The sequence below is a fragment of the Pseudochaenichthys georgianus genome, chromosome 9 (genome assembly GCF_902827115.2).
Source record: "Pseudochaenichthys georgianus chromosome 9, fPseGeo1.2, whole genome shotgun sequence".
In the NCBI taxonomy this organism is placed as follows: domain Eukaryota; kingdom Metazoa; phylum Chordata; class Actinopteri; order Perciformes; family Channichthyidae; genus Pseudochaenichthys; species Pseudochaenichthys georgianus.
This window is the reverse complement of record NC_047511.1, coordinates 47,043,039-47,063,604: the sequence shown is the minus strand read 5'-3', so window position 1 is coordinate 47,063,604 and position 20,566 is coordinate 47,043,039. Positions and strand designations below refer to the sequence as shown.

General features: G+C 41.2%; 1 protein-coding gene across 2 annotated transcripts; it reads right to left on the bottom strand.

The window, feature by feature from the left end:
• Positions 1–1,565: 1,565 nt before the first annotated feature.
• LOC117452654 (zinc finger protein 501-like) lies at positions 1,566–20,303 on the bottom strand. 2 transcript variants are annotated; one of them, XM_071204462.1, is made up of 4 exons: positions 20,054–20,303; positions 19,847–19,948; positions 16,041–16,124; positions 1,566–3,281 (listed from the first exon to the last, which is right to left on the bottom strand). In XM_071204462.1, the coding sequence occupies exons 1-4, from the start codon at positions 20,094–20,096 to the stop codon at positions 2,122–2,124; spliced, it is 1,389 nt and encodes a 462-aa protein (XP_071060563.1). In that variant the 5' UTR covers positions 20,097–20,303; the 3' UTR covers positions 1,566–2,121. The 2 variants fall into 2 exon arrangements, with proteins under 2 accessions (XP_071060563.1, XP_071060564.1); XM_071204463.1 differs by lacking the exon at positions 16,041–16,124.
• Positions 20,304–20,566: the final 263 nt, after the last annotated feature.

Sequence of the window (20,566 nt, the reverse complement as noted above, 5' to 3'; positions counted from 1 at the left end):
TCTGTGGTGTATACTGACACATGGTTTGTTACCCTTTTGTTTATATGTGTATTATTCACTTGGATATAAACTGCTGCCCCTGCACGCCCTGTCTCTGGATCTTTGGAGCCATCTATGATATGATTGTTGAGATGAGGTGATATCTTGCAAAAATAATTCTGGACGTACATACTGGTAGTAGTTATTTATTTTCCTTCAACTCTTTTTGTATATTGAGGTCTACCCTTGGCATTGGGAATAACCAGGGTGGAATGGACGAGATTGGAGCTGTGGGGCAATACTATATTTGATTCAAACCTATACTTGCTGCTTTAACATCACCAATCCATCCAAAACTTGTTAAATGTGACTCATTGTGTTCCCAGCTGTCTTTCAAAATACTCTTTGCAGGATGACTATCACTATGCCCCGGAAGATTTACCCAGTATGCCAACATTAACTTCACTATTCTTATTCTTAAAGGCATTTCTCCCATTTCCATACTTGTCGCTCCTGCCAGTGTATTACAAATCATTCAGTAATTTAGTTGATTTCACTTTGCAGATAGATAGATAGATGGGGTTATTAAGCCTAGATAGTTTGTGTTGGGATCAGGGGGTGACAGGTTCAAACCCCACTGCTATAATATTGTGTGTTGGGGTTTTCTTTGTTACAAAAAGTAATAAGAAGTGTGTTGAAACATGTTATCACTAATATACGTGTCTTTTTATGAATGTGTGTTAAATTTGAATGGATAAAGTACATTTTTTTCCTCTTAATTATAGAGAGGTTTTTTATATATATTCCTAAAATGATGTCCCATTTGAAGTAAAAGTAGATTAGCGCAAGTCTTTTCTTCCACTTTTATGTATAATCAAAAGAGTGTTTTTTTGGCTATTTGTGAGTAGGTACAGTACAGGTGACCTGTGACTTCTGCCTTGAGTAAAATGATTACCCATTGATAAATGTTTTTCAGAAAGTAATTTTGGGCTTTCGAGGGCGGAACTAAGTAGGTTACTTGAAATAATAATAATTAGTTTTGATTATGTGACATTAATATAAGGATGGAGTGTTATAGCAGAATGTTTAATATAGCATATTTCTGTTATAATCATTTAATGTCACATGGTATAAGCTATATTATGTGTGTTACTCAGTTGGGTCACACAGAGTTAGAGAGCCAATGGTCATTCTGAATTATCAATAGATGTATTCATTTTAAATGAGCTGACATCGAGGTTAGAGGAAGTTCAAAGAAGGCCTTGGGTTATAAAAACAGTTAACCTTTGTTAGTTGACTTCTCCTAAAGGACGTCATGAGATAAGTAAACTTTCGATATCTGGAACATACAAGTATAGCATTCAGAGGCAGAACATGTGATATTGTGTGTTAGCTAATGAAAGGAAATGTGTGTGCATCATGTCAAGAGTCCTATATATGTTTCTGTAAAGTTATACTGCTTGGGAGCATTGCTGGAGGACTGCTTGAGAGCAGAGGTAATGTTTTCCTCGTTATTATTGATTGTTGAACAACGAAATAATAATTGATCAACTATACCTGTGTATGTGTTTTATTAATTCCTCTGTTTCATTATTTCCTGTTGTGAGTGCTAAATTGCCACAACAACGGCATTAGGTCATCAGGATACAAAATAGGCAAATACAGAAGCAAAAACAATCAGATAACGGGTACATTTATGTAAAACAGGGCTCATTAACAGGACAGCAATGATACTAAACATTTAGAAATAAAGAACAAAACATCAAATCATCCTATATCTCTATATGGAAACTTGTAGCCCCCAATCCAAAATAAATGGTTCATCAACAGTCAGTGGTTAACGTATAAATCAGAATGATAAAAACATTAAACATATTGTCCACTTATGTTGATAAAGATGGAGCTCATTTAAGTCTTATATGAATATTGTGCGACAATGTTAATCCAGTCAGACAGATTTTTCTCATGTGTGACCTGTCATAAGACTTATTCATTTTCCTCTCCATCAGCTTCTGTTTCCTTGTGTTCAGCTGAGCTGTTGATTGGAGAATCTGCCTCTCCTTTATCCTGAGTTTGAATTTCACTAAGCTGTGAAGACTGACGACCAATGTGTCTTTTGAAATCACTATTCCATTTAAATCTTTATTCACAAACATTGCCGCTGTATATTTCCTCTCCTGTGTGGACTCTCATGTGTTCCTTTAAACTTCTATTCCGTGAAAAAGCTTTCTTACAGACTGAACATCTGTATGGTTTCTCTCCTGTGTGGATTTGCATGTGTTTTTTTAAACTTCCACTCTGTGAAAAAGATTTGGTACAAACTAAGCAGCTAAAGGGTTTCTCTCCTGTGTGGATTTTCATGTGTCTCTTTGAATTTGTATTCTGTGAAAAAGCTTTCTTACAGACTGAGCATCTGTATGGTTTCTCTCCTGTGTGGATTCTCATGTGTTCCTTTAAACTTCTATTGTGTGAAAACGCTTTCTCACAAATATTGCAGCTGTATATTTCCTCTCCTGTGTGGATTCTCATGTGTGTCTTTAAACTTCTATTGTGTGAAAACGCTTTCTCACAAACTGAGCATTTGTATGCTTTCTCTTCTGTGTGGATTCTCATGTGTTCCTTTAAACTTCCACTCTGTGAAAAAGCTTTCTTACAGACTGAGCATTTGTATGGTTTCTCTCCTGTGTGGGTTCTCATGTGTAGCTTTAAACCTCCACTCTGTGAAAAAGATTTCGTACACACAGAGCAGCCAAATGGTTTCTTTACAGCACTACGTCGTGAATCACTGACAGATTCATGTATTTTTTTCAGTGAGTTTGTGCCTGACACAGGTTCTCTGGTCTCCTTCCAATCAGCACTGTGTTCAGTGTGAGGTTCAGAAGAGTCTCCAGTGTCACGTTCAGAAGAGTCTCCAGTGTCAGGTTCAGAAGAGTCTCCTTTGTCATCCTCAGTCTTTGGTTGTAAACTGATCTCTGGATCTGAGTTCCTGGCTGGTTCTGGTTCTCGACAGTCATCTCCATCAGCTTCTGTTTCTATGTGTTCAGTTTGTCTTTGATGAGGCCGTGAGGACTGAGGTTTCTCTTTATCATCTTCACTCTTCACAGGGTCAGGAGTGAAAGTGGACTTGGTGATATCAGCCTCCTCCAGCTCCTGAAGCTGCTCTCCCTCCTGACTGATCCCGAGTTCCTCCTGTTCCTGCTTAATGTGTGGGGGAGGCTCTGGGTCCTCCTGGTCCAGACTGGTGCTCCACTCATGCTGGTCATGGAGAAGCTCTTCTTTAACCACCACCAGCAGCTGGACATCTGCAGGAAACAGGAAGAACACAGCCAGAAAAAACTTAAGTTCAGTTAAGTGTTAGCAATTACAAATCTAATCACCATTAAAATAGGAGACCTTTTTTTTGTTTTTATACTTCATATTATCTTTCTCAGTCCCACCTATTGTGTATTTTTGTTGGCTCAATTCACCTCATTTAGCCCAGCCCCTTTCCACTTCCAGTTAAAAATGAAAAAGGGTTTTTTGTTCTGTTTTAGCACTAGCTGCAATATAAACAACGAATTGTATTTGGGATCGTTCACAGCTACACTACGACTATACAGGGTTGGGAGGGTTACTTTGTAAATGTAATTAGTGCCTAAAAACGGAATACATGGCTCTGACAGTAGTCCGAATACAGTATTCAGATTACTTTTAGAATACTTTCTTTTTCCATAACCGATGGGTATGTTTTGGTGTAGAGCAGACACTTAGTTTACTGTTTTAACCTGTTAAGCCCGAGAGGACCCTAATCCGGGGCCTGCAGTTTTTTTTTTCACGAAACTATGTGTCAGGGCTTTTTAATATTTAAAGACCTATTAATTGGTCATACTCAGTTAACGGTTAGAAATTCAGCTAACTGAAGACATGGACCATTTTTACCGAAACAAAGCAAAAATCTCACAAGAAGCGTCTCAATGAGCCCCGAGCGAAAGAATGCTAACGCACTTAGCACAGAACTCACGGTAAAAATACCCTTATTATTGATCGTATATGCAAAAACAAGACATCGTTTAGCAACGTGAGATTCCACAGATTCTATAGGTATAAATATCACCACTGTACGATCAAAACTCGGCGAAACGACAACAAACAACAACATTAGCTTGAAGGAGCCAAAACAGCAAAAAAATTCCTACCTTTGTTGTTTTCTGATCAAAAGTTGTATTCAATGACATTAAAATGATAATAAAAACGCTGCTGAAGGTTTATCCAATGTGTCTGTGTCACTTTGAAATGAACACTGATAATCCATCATTTTATATTTATGTCAAAAACTGAGTTTTCATATTTAGTTGCTATGATAGCTACCAGAGTGTATGACAGTTTCCTGTTTTGGGCATTCTGGGTATGCATCACTCATTCACCAATGGGTAATGTTTAGATGGATTTTTAGGAACTTCCCCTTGATTCTATTGGCTCTAACGGTTAAAAAGAGATGTCAATCATCAAAATCGACCAAGGGGGGCCAAAGATATGGAAAATGCACCCAAATGACCCCAGAGGTGGTGTAGGAGCCATTTAGGGGTGTTGCTGTTATGTCAGTTTACTTTATTTATATTTGTACTACAATACTATTTTTGAACACTTGGTGGCAGGGTTTAGCTGCACCGGGTGTATAAAAGCAGTCACAGGTGACAGGAAATGACGTGGACACAGGAGGAAGAGCATTCTGATTCCACCAGCAAGAACAGAACATCAGAACGGCACCAGCCCAGCAGATGCTCATACCACAACCTTTGACACAGTGTAATAAAACCTTCGTATCGGAAGCTATTGGTACCGGTTTATGTGGATAATTATGTAAATGATGCTGTATGATGTCCTTTTGTTGTTCTATTTATGTTTTTATGTTTCATGTGGAACTACTTGAGCAGGTCTCCCTTGAAAAAGAGATCAATGATCTCAATGGGATTTATCTGTATAAATAAAGGTTTGAAATGAAATGGTATGTAAACGCAAAATAAACCATCATTCTAAACGGCAGCAAAGGACCGGAAATCCATCTGTTCGTGTCTGCGTCAAGATCACTCTGACATTAGTGATCATTGTGACATTAGGACATTGGAACATGGAAATTGCCATTACAGGTGGGTTTCTTTTTCTAAATCCCTCTAAAAAGGTCAAATGTCACTTGTTTTGCATCAATCTTGATACAGGGTACTTATTATATGTTATAGTTTAGATTCCTAAAGCTTTTAGTCTCCTATCATTCAAGGGTGGTTTTCATTATAAAGTATAGTTTTTTTGGACGGACACAATAATTGAATTTTTTTTTATTATGTTCAATCTGAATTTACTTTAAAATAAAACACATCTATATTGATTCTGACTTTTCTACATCCAACTAACAGGTTTATCATTACTTTGAGAAAAAAGATGATTAATTTACCCCTTTTAGAAGTGAAGTTATTGTCATTTGTTCTGGGAATGTCATTTTCGAGCCTGAGGCCTGAGAAACAGGCTCAGGGCTTAACAGGTTAATGGATTATCAAGAGCACAACTCAAACACAACATCTTTGTTATCTGGACAGGTCCCTCTCATCTGCACTCCACATAAAAAAACATCACACGGACTGCATTCTTCTCCAGACTCCGCCCTGTCTCAGCACTGAAGTCCTGGTTCATGCATTCCTCACATCCCGTATTGACTATTGTAATACCACGCTCTCAGGCCTTCCCATCAAACTCCTCAAATCATTCAGAACACTGCTGCTCCGATCATCACCCGCACCAAATCCTGACCAAATCACCCCCATCCATCTGCATTGGCTACCTGTAAAAACCAGATAGACCTACACCCCCCCCGCTCCCTCCACTCCTCCTCTGCTGGCCTGCTAACTGTCCCTACCCCACACCTAGTCATGATGGAGGCTTGGGCTTTTAGCTGCTTTCCTTTGGACATGTTATGAATTGTAAGGTGTCCTTGGGTGCTTTGAAAGGCGCCTCTAAAAAGAATGAATTATTATCTGAAACGATGTATCTCTCTCTCATCACGTGGGAGAAATACTGAGTCTCAGATCAAGTGCTTGAGTAAAAGTAGTATACTGCAGGGTAGCTTGTGAATGTACTCCATGTGTGACTAAAGTCTGATTTAAGAGTTGATTATATTTCACATCATTCATCCAGATCTGTAAAGTAACTAACTGTATTAAATACATGTTGTTAGAGCCATTTTTCCTTTTGTTATTATAGTCTGAATGTTAGGCTTAATAATAATATAAATTAGATTATACTGTAAATTATCGGCTCACATTATGGTTTAAAATGCATTAATTTAAGGCTCACTTATTATTTGTTATATGTGCGTCAGTATCACGTGCATGGCTATGCCTATAGATTGATAGGACACAGCTGGGGGTGATAGACGGGGAAACGGAAAAGTCTTTACTTTGGAAAATGATACACTTTTTAGTTACTATGAAGCAAAGAAATGTGTCCTCCTGTATGTACCGTGTGGATCAATGAATAAAGCTCACCCAATTCAACTACGATCTCCGCTGAATTGTTTGGAAACAAAGAGAGGCGCGTCAAAACCCACAACCCCGATAGAGGTGGCTATTCAATTGTAGACAAGGATCAAGACGCCACCACAATAGTCAAAAGACTCCGTAAACTGTGGATAAAAACTTTGAAGGACAAGCACAGGATTCGTGTGGATTTCAGCTCTGGAAACAGCGAACGGACGTTCTAAAGTGCCGAGGAAGAGGCCGTGAGTAAACCATGCCGGCCCGGAACTTATGAATGAAACGCTGTTTACAACGGGATCGCTTCGTCAAACAATGCAAGTGCTGATGTGTGCATAGTTACGGATGTTTGACAAAACGAAACGGGAAATCCATCCAGCGATATCCTGATGCTTACTGAAGATAATCCGCAATTGCTGTTGGAATCCTCAGATACGGATTGAACCCCATTACAGTGTTTCCAATGCATCAACCAGGAGGAGCTCAGAAGCAGGATCAGCAACTTCTTCTGCTTCCTCAATCCACCTCAAAATGGCCACAGAAAGAGCTGCCCTCCTTGCCCGGGCAGCAGGTTTAAAAGAAAAGCATGCACTTGAAATGGAAAAGGCTCAACTGCAAGCTAGATCCGAACGGATAGAAATGGAAGCCAGCCTAGCTGAATCTGATGCAAAAATGAAAGTCCTGGAGCACTTTGAGACTGGTTCACAAAATCCAACACAAGGCAAATATGATGGCATGAATGACTATTTAAAGGACTACAGATTAAAAACACATATGTAAATGGATGCAGAGCCGTCTCCAATTTCCTTTGCTGAGTTCGGAGCCATTCCCAAGACACCACTTCAAAGGCTTCTACACCAACAACCAAGACCACCAGAAAATATTGATAATGCAAACCAAAGCTCTCAACACACAGCTAGAGATGCAGGAATTACAGGGACAAATACTAATGACAATTTTCTGACTGTGATGCAAAGACAAAATGACATTGTTAATTTACTTGTACTTTAACAAAAACACTGCCCACTTGGGAAATCCTAGTCTTTGATGGCAATCCCCTGAATTATCAAATATTTGTGAGGGCATTTCAACATGGCGTTGAGGAGAAAACCACCAGTAACCAGGATCAATTATATTACCTGGAACAATATACTTCAGGATCCTGCTGGGAACTGGTGAGAAGCTGCCTTCACATGGATGCTAATAGTGGCTTCGCTGAAGCTAAGAGACTGCTAAAAGTGCATTTTGGAGATGAGCTCAAGATAGCAAACGCATATATGGGAAAAGCTCTCAACTGGCAGAGGCAGAGGATGGAAAGTCACTGCACTGTTATGCACTTTTTCTGAGAGGCTGCTGTAATGCAATGAGGGATCTGCAGGATATGGAGGAGCTGGACCTGCCATCCAACCTACGGCTCATTCTTTCAAAGCTACCTTACAAACTAAGGGAGAAGTGGAGAACAGCAGCTTGTGATATTCTGGAGCGGAGCCATCAAAGAGCAAGATCTCTTTGGTGACATTCCCGATCAACTTAAAGAGCCTGTGACAGCATCCCAACAACTGTTGTGCAATGAAATATTGGGCTACTAGTAATCTCGAACCATCAGTTTAAAAAAGAAAAAAGCGATACCGTTCCGTTAAATATCAATAATTTCGAACATCGCGGGGAAATTCCATCGACTCATTTTGAAGTTTTGGGGGAAGCCGGAAGTGACGTCAATGCGGGAACGCTTCGAGAGCCAAACACCGACAAAGTGTATTGTCATGCATAGAAATGGTGAATTACTGAGATTAGGCACGTTAATAACATTTTAATGAAGTTGACTACAGTATATTCATATTTGTCAGTGCTTTCATGTCAATTCGGCGACATAAACATAAATGATCGTGGTGAAGATGATGATTACATTAGGATTAAAAATCGGGAGTGAGAGCTGCTGAATTTCCTCCCGTCGGATGTGATATAAAAACAAATCGATTATTTTTGTGGTTGTAAACTCAAGTGGATGAAACTACATTTATTAGTGCTTTCATGTCAATTCGGCGAACATATGATACATTAAATGATGAGTGAGGATGATGATTAAAAATCGTTTGTTTGAGCCGGACTGCATTTCCTGATGAGAAAACAAACCGATGCTTTTTGTAGTTGTAGTACACCAACAACATGGATTAAACGTGTGTTTTTTTTACCACAATGTTGGGGAAATTAATGGATAAAATGCACGGATTATTATTATTATTATTCCCACTCCGATCGGGACACTAGGTCCACCGTTTCCCCGCAGCGAGGCTCCCCCCGTTGACAGTTTACGTGGGCTGGGTGCAGTGGCAGACTGGCCATCGGGACGAATCCCGATGGGCCGGTACCGAAGTGGGCCGGTCGGATAAGTAACTAGCACATCCCCCATAGGCGGCGCATGAGGCTCAGGTTTGAGAAGGCTAAATAACTTCTTTTACCTGACGATTCCCGCCTCCGGCGTCTATAGAAAAGAGATCAACTCAGTGTGCGGAGTTTAAATCTCTCAAGTCATATTACAGGATAAAGGAAATACAGTTTAAACTGCCGTATGCAGAGAAGACGCCGACGTGTCGCACTTATCATTCATATTACATCATCAATCAGATCATCGATCAGATAATATCATAATATATCATATATTTCCTTATCTGAGTCAGCTTCTCCAGCCTCATCTGGCCGTGCAACACTCAGTGTCACAGACTGTATGCAGAAGTATTATTTAACACATTATGTATGACGAAACACTCGAGACAAATGTAATTAAAGTCAGATCCACTCGTGTCTTAGACGTGAACGCGCTCTCAGCTGGAGAGAGAAACCCTGGCTTGATTTACCGAGTTGATAACCAGCATCGTAGGACCGCTTAGCGAGATCTCGTTTGTTAGTTTGTTGTTGTTAGTTTGTTTGTTACTCAAACATATCCAGGGTCTGTTGAACTGGCTTCGTAGTACAGGGCACAGGTGGCTAGCAGCGCTAATGTCAAAGACACAGACATTATACATTATATTTGTATTTTACCAGGATGCAGTGACACACATATTTACATATTTACATTTACTATCTACAGCACCGGCCGCCCATGACATCCCCCACTCCCCCCGTTGACAATTTACTAGCGGTACCGAAGTGGGCCGGTCGAGAGTCCCGGGATGATTTGTAGTCCCATTCCACCACTGGCTACATGACCATATGATTAGGGTTGGGTATCGTTTGAATTTCCACGATTCCGATTCTACTTTTCGATTCCGGTTCTTAACGGTTCTCGATTCCGATTCTTTGAGGGGCAGGGTAAAAAAATGTTACATGCTTCTTCCACCAAAAAAATTACATTTATTTGAGAAACTTTTACACAGGTTAGTTTAAAGTAATATTCACATTAATCAGTCTGTTTATATTCACTGCTATGTAACTTTAACCTGAGAACCACTGAAGCTGCAACAGTCCAACTTTTAAAAACAGTTCTTGTTGAGAAAAACAAGCATATCTGCCTCTCAGGCATACCGGGAAGAAATGTTTGAACATTTTGAAGTAAAATGCTTCAATCTGGTGCACACGCAGAATTACTAGAGACTAGATCTAGGGGGTACAACTCTAAACACCCATATGAAAAAGATCAGTTTACATTTTAATAATTAAATAACAAATAGCCTACATGTAATGCATTTTATTTTTGTTGTTCATTCATATCTTATTTTACTATTTTATTTATGCATATCTTTTTATCTCTCCAGTTTAAAACGATATGTCTGGTTTACTGTCCTATAGTATACATTGGAATGATTTCAAACCTGTTTTATCCCAATAATTATAAAGGAGAGCCTTGGAAATATGTGTTTACATAAATTGTGATCAAAACGTTTGAGACCCACTGAGATAACTTAGACTAAAGTGAACTATCTAAACACTCAGAGTCCTTTACCTCACTGAGCTGTAGTTATCAGCCTCTCAGTCAGACTGGAGAGGACTCTCCTCCACATCATTGAAGAAACATCTTCTTCTTCCGTAAGAGCAGCTAGCACCAGATGCTAATAACAACAGCGCCGGCTCCAGTGCACCCTCCCTTTCTCCCTCGCTCACGCGCACTTTGGCTGTGAGCTGCGGTTGCCAGATAAGCCAACATCCCCCATTTTCATCACTTGCAGCGCCCATCGTACAGGGCAAATGAAAAGTGTAACCGGGGTGAAAAGGGTGTTACATTTACTTAATTATGAATGTTGTTACATCAAGGTCGAAAATTAGGATGAGCCCCAACGGTCAAAACATTTATTTTTTCTCCCAGAGCTGTCAGCGCAGCGCCTCCACAGATCTGGCGCCCTAGGCGAACATTTATAATGCCAGTGCGACGGGCCGGCCCTGGTCTCAGGTTACACTGTAGGAAATGTAGATACAACGCTACATTTCCCGCCCCGCCGCAGTCATGCAGCAGGCTACGGAGAGCTGCGAGAAACAGTTCCTCAGGAATCGAAAAGCGGAACCGAAATTCACATTTCTAAATGATACCGTTGGAATCGAAATGTTGGAACCGGTTCCGAACCGGAACCGGTTCTCGGTACCCAACCCTACATATGATCGCCCATATTGACGCACCTCATTCCTAAACTTCTAACAGATACAACATAAACCGATCCTTCAGCCTCATCAGCTCTCAGACACGTTCAACATTAACCTGTCATCGCTGTCTGAGCTTGCTGCTGTGTGCGCCGTCGTGCGTTTACATCTGACTGTATATATATAAAGGTTTATATGCAGATGCTGGGATCCTGGACGGTGCAGCTGGAGCGCTGTGCCCGCAATGACGTCACCCATCATTTGGCGGGACTTGAAGAATCCGCGAGAAGATCCAGAATATTGTCAACATTGAAGGCAGATTAATGGTTATCAAAGTACAAATATCCAAAATCAGTTCAGTAATGGTTTTCAAGGGGACAATATGTACTCAAATTGATGGGTTTGGATGATGGGGAAAACCGTGTCACAGGCTCTTTAACAGTACAAAGGCGGCTTTCAAGACCAAGACTCTTGTTGATTCATTTCGAAATAAGAGCAAAGGTAGCAGTTTTGCAACCACAGTGGCTATAGTGTCAGACAGCCGTGCAGAGAAAGAAGAAGACAAATATCCTTTCCTCCACTAACAATGACACCTCATGTACTTTTTGTACAAGTAAACATCCTTTAGCTGAATGCCATAAAATACATTCAATATCTCATGAAGCTAAAATTGAGTTTCTGAAAGAGAAAGGACTATACTTTGGCTGCCTGAAGGTGGGGCACTTGAGCATGAACTGTAACAGGAGAATGACCTGTAAAATCTGTCATGCTAAGCACCCAACTATTCTGCACATTAAGAGAGCCACAAAGCCTGAAACTGAGAACTTTACACATGATAAGGCAGAGCGGCAGAGTGGGGGAGCAAGGCCTGATGAGACATCCATCAGCAGTGCTCTTGTTTCAGTCGGAGAAGGTGAAGGAATCGGGGCTGGTAAAGACAGCATACTTGCCATAGTGCCAGTGACGGTGAAACTCTGACATGGAAATAAAAGCATACTGACCTATGCATTCCTGGACTCTGGTAGTACCGACACATTTTGCACAGAAGGGCTCATGAGGCAGCTTGGTGCTAGAGGACGGAGAAATTAAGTTCTTCTTCAAACGATGGGAACAGAGAAAACAGTCAGGAGTTTTGAGGTAACAGGTCTAGAAGTGGGCAATATGGAAGATGGCACATATATAAACTTGCCCAAGGTTTACACTCAGAACAAAATCCCTGTTACCAAAAGAAACATTCTTTCTCAGGCGGACCTCAAGAAATGGCCTTATCTGCAGGACATCCAAATAAAAGAAATAGATGCTGACGTGGGACTTCTTATTGGAGTAAATACTCCAAAGGCTATGGAACCATGGAGAGTTATAAATAGCCAAGGAAATGGCCCATATGCAGTGAAAACACTGTTAGGATGGGTCGTTAATGGTCCACTTAATGCTTCCATAGATCTGCATGATGAAACCCCCGCGGCATTAGTGAACAGGATCTCAATTGTTCACCTTGAGAAGCTAATTGAAAGACAATATATTAACGACTTTCCAGAGAAAGAGTATGAAGAGGAAAGACAAATGTCAGCTGATGACCGAAAGTTCATGCAGATTGTATCAAGCTCGGTTTCTCTTAAAGATGGCCACTACAACTTACCTCTTCCTCTAGATAATCCAAACATTATCATGCCAAACAACCGCCAAATGGCAGAGCAACGAGCGATGTCATTAAAAAGGAAATTCCAGAAGGATCAGATCTATGCAGCCGAGTATAAAGGCTTTATGAGTGACATTATCAAAAAGGATATGCAGAGAAAGTACCATTGGATGATCTACATGTGGACAATGGCAAAGTGTGGTATATACTAGGGGTCGACCGACAATCGATTTGACCGATTATCAGTATCGGCCTTTTTTTTATCAAATTGCCGATACAACTTTGGCTCTGATGCGGCAGTTTCTCTGGCTGCAGTCACCACTCTGTGTACACGAGCAATGTCCCGCCCACAGCGCTATCTGATAGGCTATTACTGAAGATTTTCCGGGCGGGAGCCAGCCAGAGAGGCGGGACCTTCTCAGATTACAGGCAGGTGCGAAAGAACGCAGACACAGACTGAAGCAAGCAGCAGCGCTGAGCGGCAGAGCCATACATGTGTTAAACCGAAGTTCAATAAACATCCCCATCCCCTCAGCTGAAGCTGCAAAAACACCACGATCTTATGATCCAATTCTATCAGTTTCCCAGTTACACAGGGACGCGCGAAGTCAGTCAGAGTTGGGGGTGCGTGCAGCGTCTCGCAGCGGAGTAACTGTGGTGGGGGGGGGGGAGGGGCTGCGAGTGGAGCCTCGCAGTTTTTCAGGTTGATATGTGAAGCTCATTAGCTAGCCAACATGTATCTAGCAAATGTTTAGCAAAATATTAGAAGTGAGGCTACTAGACTAACGTTAGGTCTACTGTAATAGCCTCACTTTTAATAGTTTGAAAAACATTAGCACTAGTGTTTTGCAGTTGATAGCAGCTTATTGGGATTTTATACTAGATAGACAGATATAATAAACTAAGCATTATTGTTAGTTAAGCATGTCAGCCTGCAGCCCCTCTTCTTGTCTCTCTCTCTAACTCATTGCAGAAGACTGCACTAAAGAAAAGGGCACAGAGAGGAAACCAGTTGTAAGATGTTTAAAAGTTAATTAAACATAATATAGGCTATGCTTAAATGCATTTCAAAGAAGTTGTGTTGGAGTTTGTCTTATTCTACATTTTGACTGCAAATGTATATCGGTTCCAAATATCGGTTATCGGTCTCCTTGATTACTAATAATCAGTATCGGTATCGGCCTTGAAAAAGCCATATCGGTCGATCCCTAGTATATACCCCATCATGGTGTCTATCATAAACGTTCTACTCAGGTTCCGTCAAGAGCCCATTGCCATTATGGCAGATATTGAGGGGATGTTTCACCAAGTGCGTGTAAACGAGGAGAACATAAACTTGCTGAGATTCCTGTGGTGGCCTGAAGGAGAAACCAGCACAAATCTGGAGGATCCGTTTCCTCTCCAAGCTGCGCAAACTTTGCATTGCGAAGAACAGCTGAGGACAACTGTGGCAAATTTGATGGAGAAGTGGGAGAAACAATCAAATCAAATTTCTATGTGGATGATTGCCTCAAGTGGCTAGCAACAGAAAATCAAACTATAAGCCTTATTAGGTCTCTCAGAGAAATGTGTTCCCTTGGTGGATTCAAACTGACGAAATGGATAAGTAATAGTCGAGCGGTGCTAGCATCCATCCCTGATGAAGACAAGGCTAAACAGGTGAAAAACTTGGATCTGGACAGGGATAAGCTGCCACATGAAAGAGCACTAGGGAAGTACTGGGACATTGAAAATGATATATTCAGTTTCCGTGTGACTGTGAACAACAAAACCCTTACAAGAAGGAGTATACTTTCCACTGTCAGCTCTGTGTACGATCCTCTTGGTCTTCTCGCCCCTTTCATATTGAAGGCAAAGCAAATACTTTGATTACTCTGTAAAGCCCAATATAGATGGGATGAAGAAATTCAGGTGGAACTCTCAAAGCCATGGCAGAAGTGGCTCAAGGATTTAGACCAGCTGGCCAGATTCCAAATTGACAGGTGTGTAAAACCCAAGAACTTTGGAAGAGTGAAAACTGCACAGCTACACACCTTTTGTGATGCAAGTGAAGAAGGATACGGTACCGCAAGTTACCTGCGATTCACCAATGACATGGAGGAGGTACACGTAGCCTTTGTGATGGGAAAATCAAGAGTTACCCCACTAAAAGTCATGACAATTCCAAGGTTGGAACTCACTGCTGCTACATTGGCTGCACGAATGGACAAAATGCTCCGATCAGAGCTACAAGGAGAGCTTCTGGAATCAGTATTGTGGACTGACAGCCAGTCAGTACTGAAATATATTCGAAACAGGACTAAGAGGTTCCACACTTTCGTGGCAAACCGGATTGCTGTTATTCATAACCTCACAAAAGTGAACCAGTGGCGGTTTGTAGACTCCAAAAACAACCCCGCTGATGACGCTTCAAGAGGATTGAGCATCGAATCCTTTTACAGTTCAAAAGGATGGCTTCAGGGTCCAGAATTCTTGAAGAAATCTGAAGCACAGTGGCCAAGTATTCCAAAAGAACTTGGTTCTCTCCTTCCAGATGACCCTGAAGTACGCAAATAAGCTATTGTCACCAGCATTGTCACATGTAAGATGGAAACAACTCCAACAAGCAAGCTCTTGGACTATTACTCTTCATGGAATGACCTAAAAAGAGCTGTTGTATGGATAATGAAATTAAAGACAATCCTCCTGCAGATGAGAGAAAAAAGAAAAGATGGCTCCACTGATCTTGGAGCAAGGCAGGATAAAGGAAAGAGACTGAAGGATCAGATGCTTCTGCTCAATATGCCTACAGCTAATGCACTAAGACTTTCAGTAGAAGACACAGAAAATGCTGAAAAAGCCATTATTTGCCACGAGCAGAAACAGCATTTCAAAGAGGAAATTGTCTTGCTGGAAAAAGGAAAACAGTGCAATAGAGGAAGCTCCATATACAAGCTGGACCCTATCATTGATGCTGGGCTTCTGAGAGTTGGAGGAAGAACTAGAAAGATGGCTATGCCAACTGAGGTCAAGCATCCAATGATTCTACCGAAACATTCTAATATCTCCAAGTTGATATTAAGCCACATCCATAATCAAATTGGTCACTCAGGATGAGGTCACATGCTCTCCAAACTCCTTCAAAGTTACTGGCTATCCACTGCTAACTCTTCAGCAAGGAGGATCATAAAGAACTGTGTGTTTTGCAGACGCCTACAGGCTAGAGCTGGAGAGCAGAAAATGGCCGATCTCCCACTTGATCGAATAACACCTGATCTTCCACCTTTCACTCATGTAGGCATAGACTATTTTGGACCCATCGAGGTGAAACGTGGCCGAGCTCATGTCAAAAGATGGGGAGTAATCTTTACCTGCCTGGTAAGCCGTGCTGTCCACCTGGACGTTGCCAGTCATTTGGATACAGCTGCATGCATAAACGGTCTTCGCCGATTCATCTGTCGTCGAGGCACAATAAAGAGCTTCAGAACAGATCGAGGCACCAACTTCATCGGCAGACAAAAGGAACTGGAGGAGTCTGTAAAACAACTGGATAACAACAAAATCAAGCAAACACAACTCAAAGAAGGAATTGATTGGACGTTCAATCCCCCCTCTGGAGCTCACCATGGCGGAGTGTGGGTGAGACGGAGCGGATCACATGAGTGACTGACTCTATGGAGTCAGATTTGGGTCAATATTCTAGCGCGTAAAACAAGCTACTCACGAGCGGAAAATGTGCTTTTACACAATTTTACCACTCAATCTCGTCCAACTGATTTTGCTGCCGTCACTCCTCGGCTCTTGGTAGTGCAGGCATTTATCAAACCTGGCAACTCCGGGTTTCCTTGCAGCTGTCAATCAAAGTCCAGTGGCTCCGCTCCAAAATCCCAGAAACTTTTCACGCGCGCGTAGACAGACTCGTGTAAAAGCACATTTTCCGCTCGTGAGTAGCTTGTTTTACGCGCTAGAATATTGACCCAAATCTGACTCCATAGACTCCGCCACTGACAGCCGACACACACCAAACATTTCCTGCTCTCTTCCGTCAAATGAACCATGCAATGTCTTATTTATTTTACGTTTGTTTAATTATGGGGAATGATTATGTTAAGAGGTGGTTAACCTGTTTATGTTTGGGTCGGATTCTTTTGTTGAAATGTGGTTTTGAGTTGATTGTGTCACCTGTTGACGGTGAGCCTGTGGGAGGGGCTATGGGGTCAAAAGGGACGGTGTTGGTTCCTTGTATTTTTTCGGACTGTGTCACTTGGAAGAATGTTGCAATGAAGGCAACAGTTGGGACATGTTTGGGAGTTGGTTGCAGAGAAGGCAACCCAGAGCATGTTTACTCTAATGAGTGATGGACGGCCTGTTTGTGGATTTTATTTTGTTGTCTAACTTGTGCTGGTTCGCTATTTTTTTTTTGTTGCAGTTATAAATAAAGTTTTGGAGCGTAACCCAACCGACTAGGCCAGTGTTTGTGAACGGACAAATAGAACCCCGTCACAGTGGGAAAGGCTAATACGACTGGTTAAAAAGATCTTCCATTCTGTCTTGAAGGAACAAACATTGGATGATGATGCTCTGCACACAGCCTTGTGTGAGGTTGAGGCAATAATGAACGATAGGCCAATCACAACAGTGACAAATGACCCAAACGACCTTGAACCCCTCACACCTAATCACCTACTTCAGTTAAGAACAAATCCAATCTTGCCCCTAGGACTCTTTCAGAGAGAGGATCTGTACTCACAGAGAAGATGGAAACAGGTGCAATACCTTGCTGACCTGTTTTGGAAGCGCTGGACCAGGAAATATCTTCCTTTGATGCAAGAATGGCACAAATGGAATACTATCAAAAGAAACTTCATCCCCGGAGACCTGGTCTTCATCGTTGATGAGAAGGCACCGAGCAACACTTGGCTCCTGGGACGCGTAGTTAAGACCCTTCCTGTTTCAAAAGGACTTGCTAGGAGTGTCCTGGTTAAAACCAAGACAAGTACGATCGAAAGACCCATAACTAAGTTATGTCTGCTCCTGGAGGCAACAGACTGAGACTACTAAGCCTTAGCCTTTCAGTCACATGCACCTCTGACTGTGACGGCCCGTCTACACTACAGCATCGACAGCGTCGAAAACTCCAATCTGCCCATTCACTTTCAATGGGGTGACGTCACGTAGCCTCGCTTTTTCGCCGAACTGAATTGTGGGTAGCAGAGCGGTCCGTCTCCACCGTCGCCGGAGTAGCCAGCGCCAGCCAATCAAATCCTGTTTCCCAAAATCTGACAGCTGAAGCCGTAGCCAATCAAACCGCGTCTAAGCTGGGAGAGATATCCCGCCGTTCATTTCTATATTTCAAAAAAAGTCGGAGGAGAAACTAAACTATCGCCATAGCAAATCACCCGGTTATGTTTGACCAGACCCTCTTCACCTACCGGGATACAAACCGGAGGAACCAGGCATGGAGGGAGGTGGCAGAGACAGTGGGGGAAACTGGTAGGTTTTCGCCTGTTTGGGGAGTTTATATATATATTGCTCCCATACAATCCCCAGGGGTTTTTGCTTTGTATGTCGGGGGCGGGAGATTCATGTGATTGGTTGTTGGCCGTGTTGCTTGAATAAAATCCCCAAGCTCCAGACACGCCCAGCTCCAAGCTATTTTTGAAGCTGTAGCGTGGACGCTCCGTTAGACCAAAGGAGTAGACTCTTGGTCTCCTACCCCCTGAATTGTTTGGAAACAAAGAGAGGCGCGTCAAAACCCACAACCCCGATAGAGGTGGCTATTAAATTGTAGACAAGGATCAAGACGCCACCACACATGTAGAGGAGTAAAAGTACACCATTTACCTCTGAACTGTAGAGGAGCAACATTACAAAGAAGCAAAAGTGGAAATACTTAAGTACCTCAATATAAGCACAGTAAATCTACTTACTACCACCACTGCAGGTATTTGATGTGTGCTAGCATCCCATAATCCACACTATACATACAATTATTCAATGTGAATTCTGTTTCTAATTTGTTTAGTTCTTCCCCTAAAAAATATCAAAAACAACCTATACAAATACTGTTAAAGAACCGGATCGATAAGCAGTGCTTGTAATTGTTTCAATTAGGCCTGATTATTTCACAGTGGCACAGGATCATCTGCCAATACAAGCACTTTTGTTCATGTTCAATCCATAATAAAAATATAAAATGATTATAACGTTTTCTTTAGAGGTGTGGGTAAGGAGAAAAGAGAGAGGGTTGTATTTTTTGAGTCTCACCGGGGACACATTTATGTATAAAGACATCAAAAAGTGCATTTTGCATGATAGGTCCCCTTTAATTAAAAGTATGCAAGTATTAACAGAAACATATACAGCACCTTCTTATGTAAAAGTAATGATACTGCAATAAAATGTTCCCGGTCACTGTTATTTATGATGTTTCTTGATTATTGTCAATGTTGCATTTTACTGCTGGACATGTTTAAGGTTGCACTTGTATAAATGATGATAGAAGAGGGAACCCACAATCTGAATACACCCACAATGTAATTTTGTATTATTTTATTTTTACCTTTATTTGATTTCTGTCTCAAGATGAACAAATAAATACATACATTTAACAATGAATAAATCATTTAAAAATACTTTTATAATGGGGAAGATTAAAAAAAGATTTAAGATAAATAGTGGAATAATTGCAAAAGGAAACAATTATCATTTTATCAATTAAATATTTTCTGCATTTATATTTTTATATTACTTTTTGTTCATTATAATTTCATGATACTGCATTTATTAATTCCTTATATGTAATGTTTTCACTTGTCTTGAAATCAAATAAATTATTTTTCAGCTTAAGTGCACTCTTAAGTCTCAGAGTGATTATAATAAGATGAAATATGAAGGGTCTATTTCAAGCTAAGATTTGTTAGAAAATGTTAACATGAATTGACTGAATTTATTTTAATTATTAACACATGAATATTACTGTGTAATATATGTGTAAATATATATTTAAGAAGTACAATATAAGAATAGCACACGTTTCATTTGTGGGCCATATTTCATTATACTTTTTGAATTAGCTGAGGGCCGATTAAAAATGGCCAGGGGCCTCATTTAGCCCCCGGGCCGTAGTTTGGACACCACTGGTTTAAAGTGTTAATTTAGAGTAAAGGGAACAGACCTGCTCTGTGTATCCGAAGCTGAGGCTGTAAAAAAGCGTCCAGTAGTTTCTGAAGTCTCTCGTTCTCCTCTTTGGAAATAGACAGCTCCTCCTCGAGCTCTCCTATCGTTTTTTTAAACAGAGCAAATATATCTTCAGCAGCAGCAGTGAGTCGCTGCTTCTTCAACGACAGCAGCATTTGGACTTTACTCATGTTTACTATATCACCTTTTCCTGCAGACTCCGTTAAACACACCGTTTCTCTCTCCATCAAACTCTCAATCTGACCAGCGTTGCTAACGTGTTTCCAGCTAGCATGCTAAGCTAGCTCCTTTAGTCCGAGGTAAACGCTCCAGAAAAAAGAGCACAGAGTCCATTCGGAGGTTTATCCAGACAGACAGCAGTGCTGGAGCTCACACACACTTAATCGGGAACCATGGATGTATAATAAGAACTAGATACAGCGTGGAAGGCGGGGCCTCATTCATTCCTATGAGAGCTGCTCATTAGCGCATGATGATAAAATGGCCCAACTTTGAAAGAGTGAAACGTCACAGATTACCCGGCATGCCTGAGAAGTACCCGTATGTGCGCTCATAACGCATGCGCAACTTTAACCACAATGCTCGTTCACATCAAGCACGTCAATTTGGGTACACAGGAAAAACTGAAACAAACTCACATATAAATGCACGTGGCAAATGGCAAAGGTGAATTCAGTCTGAATAAAACACGACATTT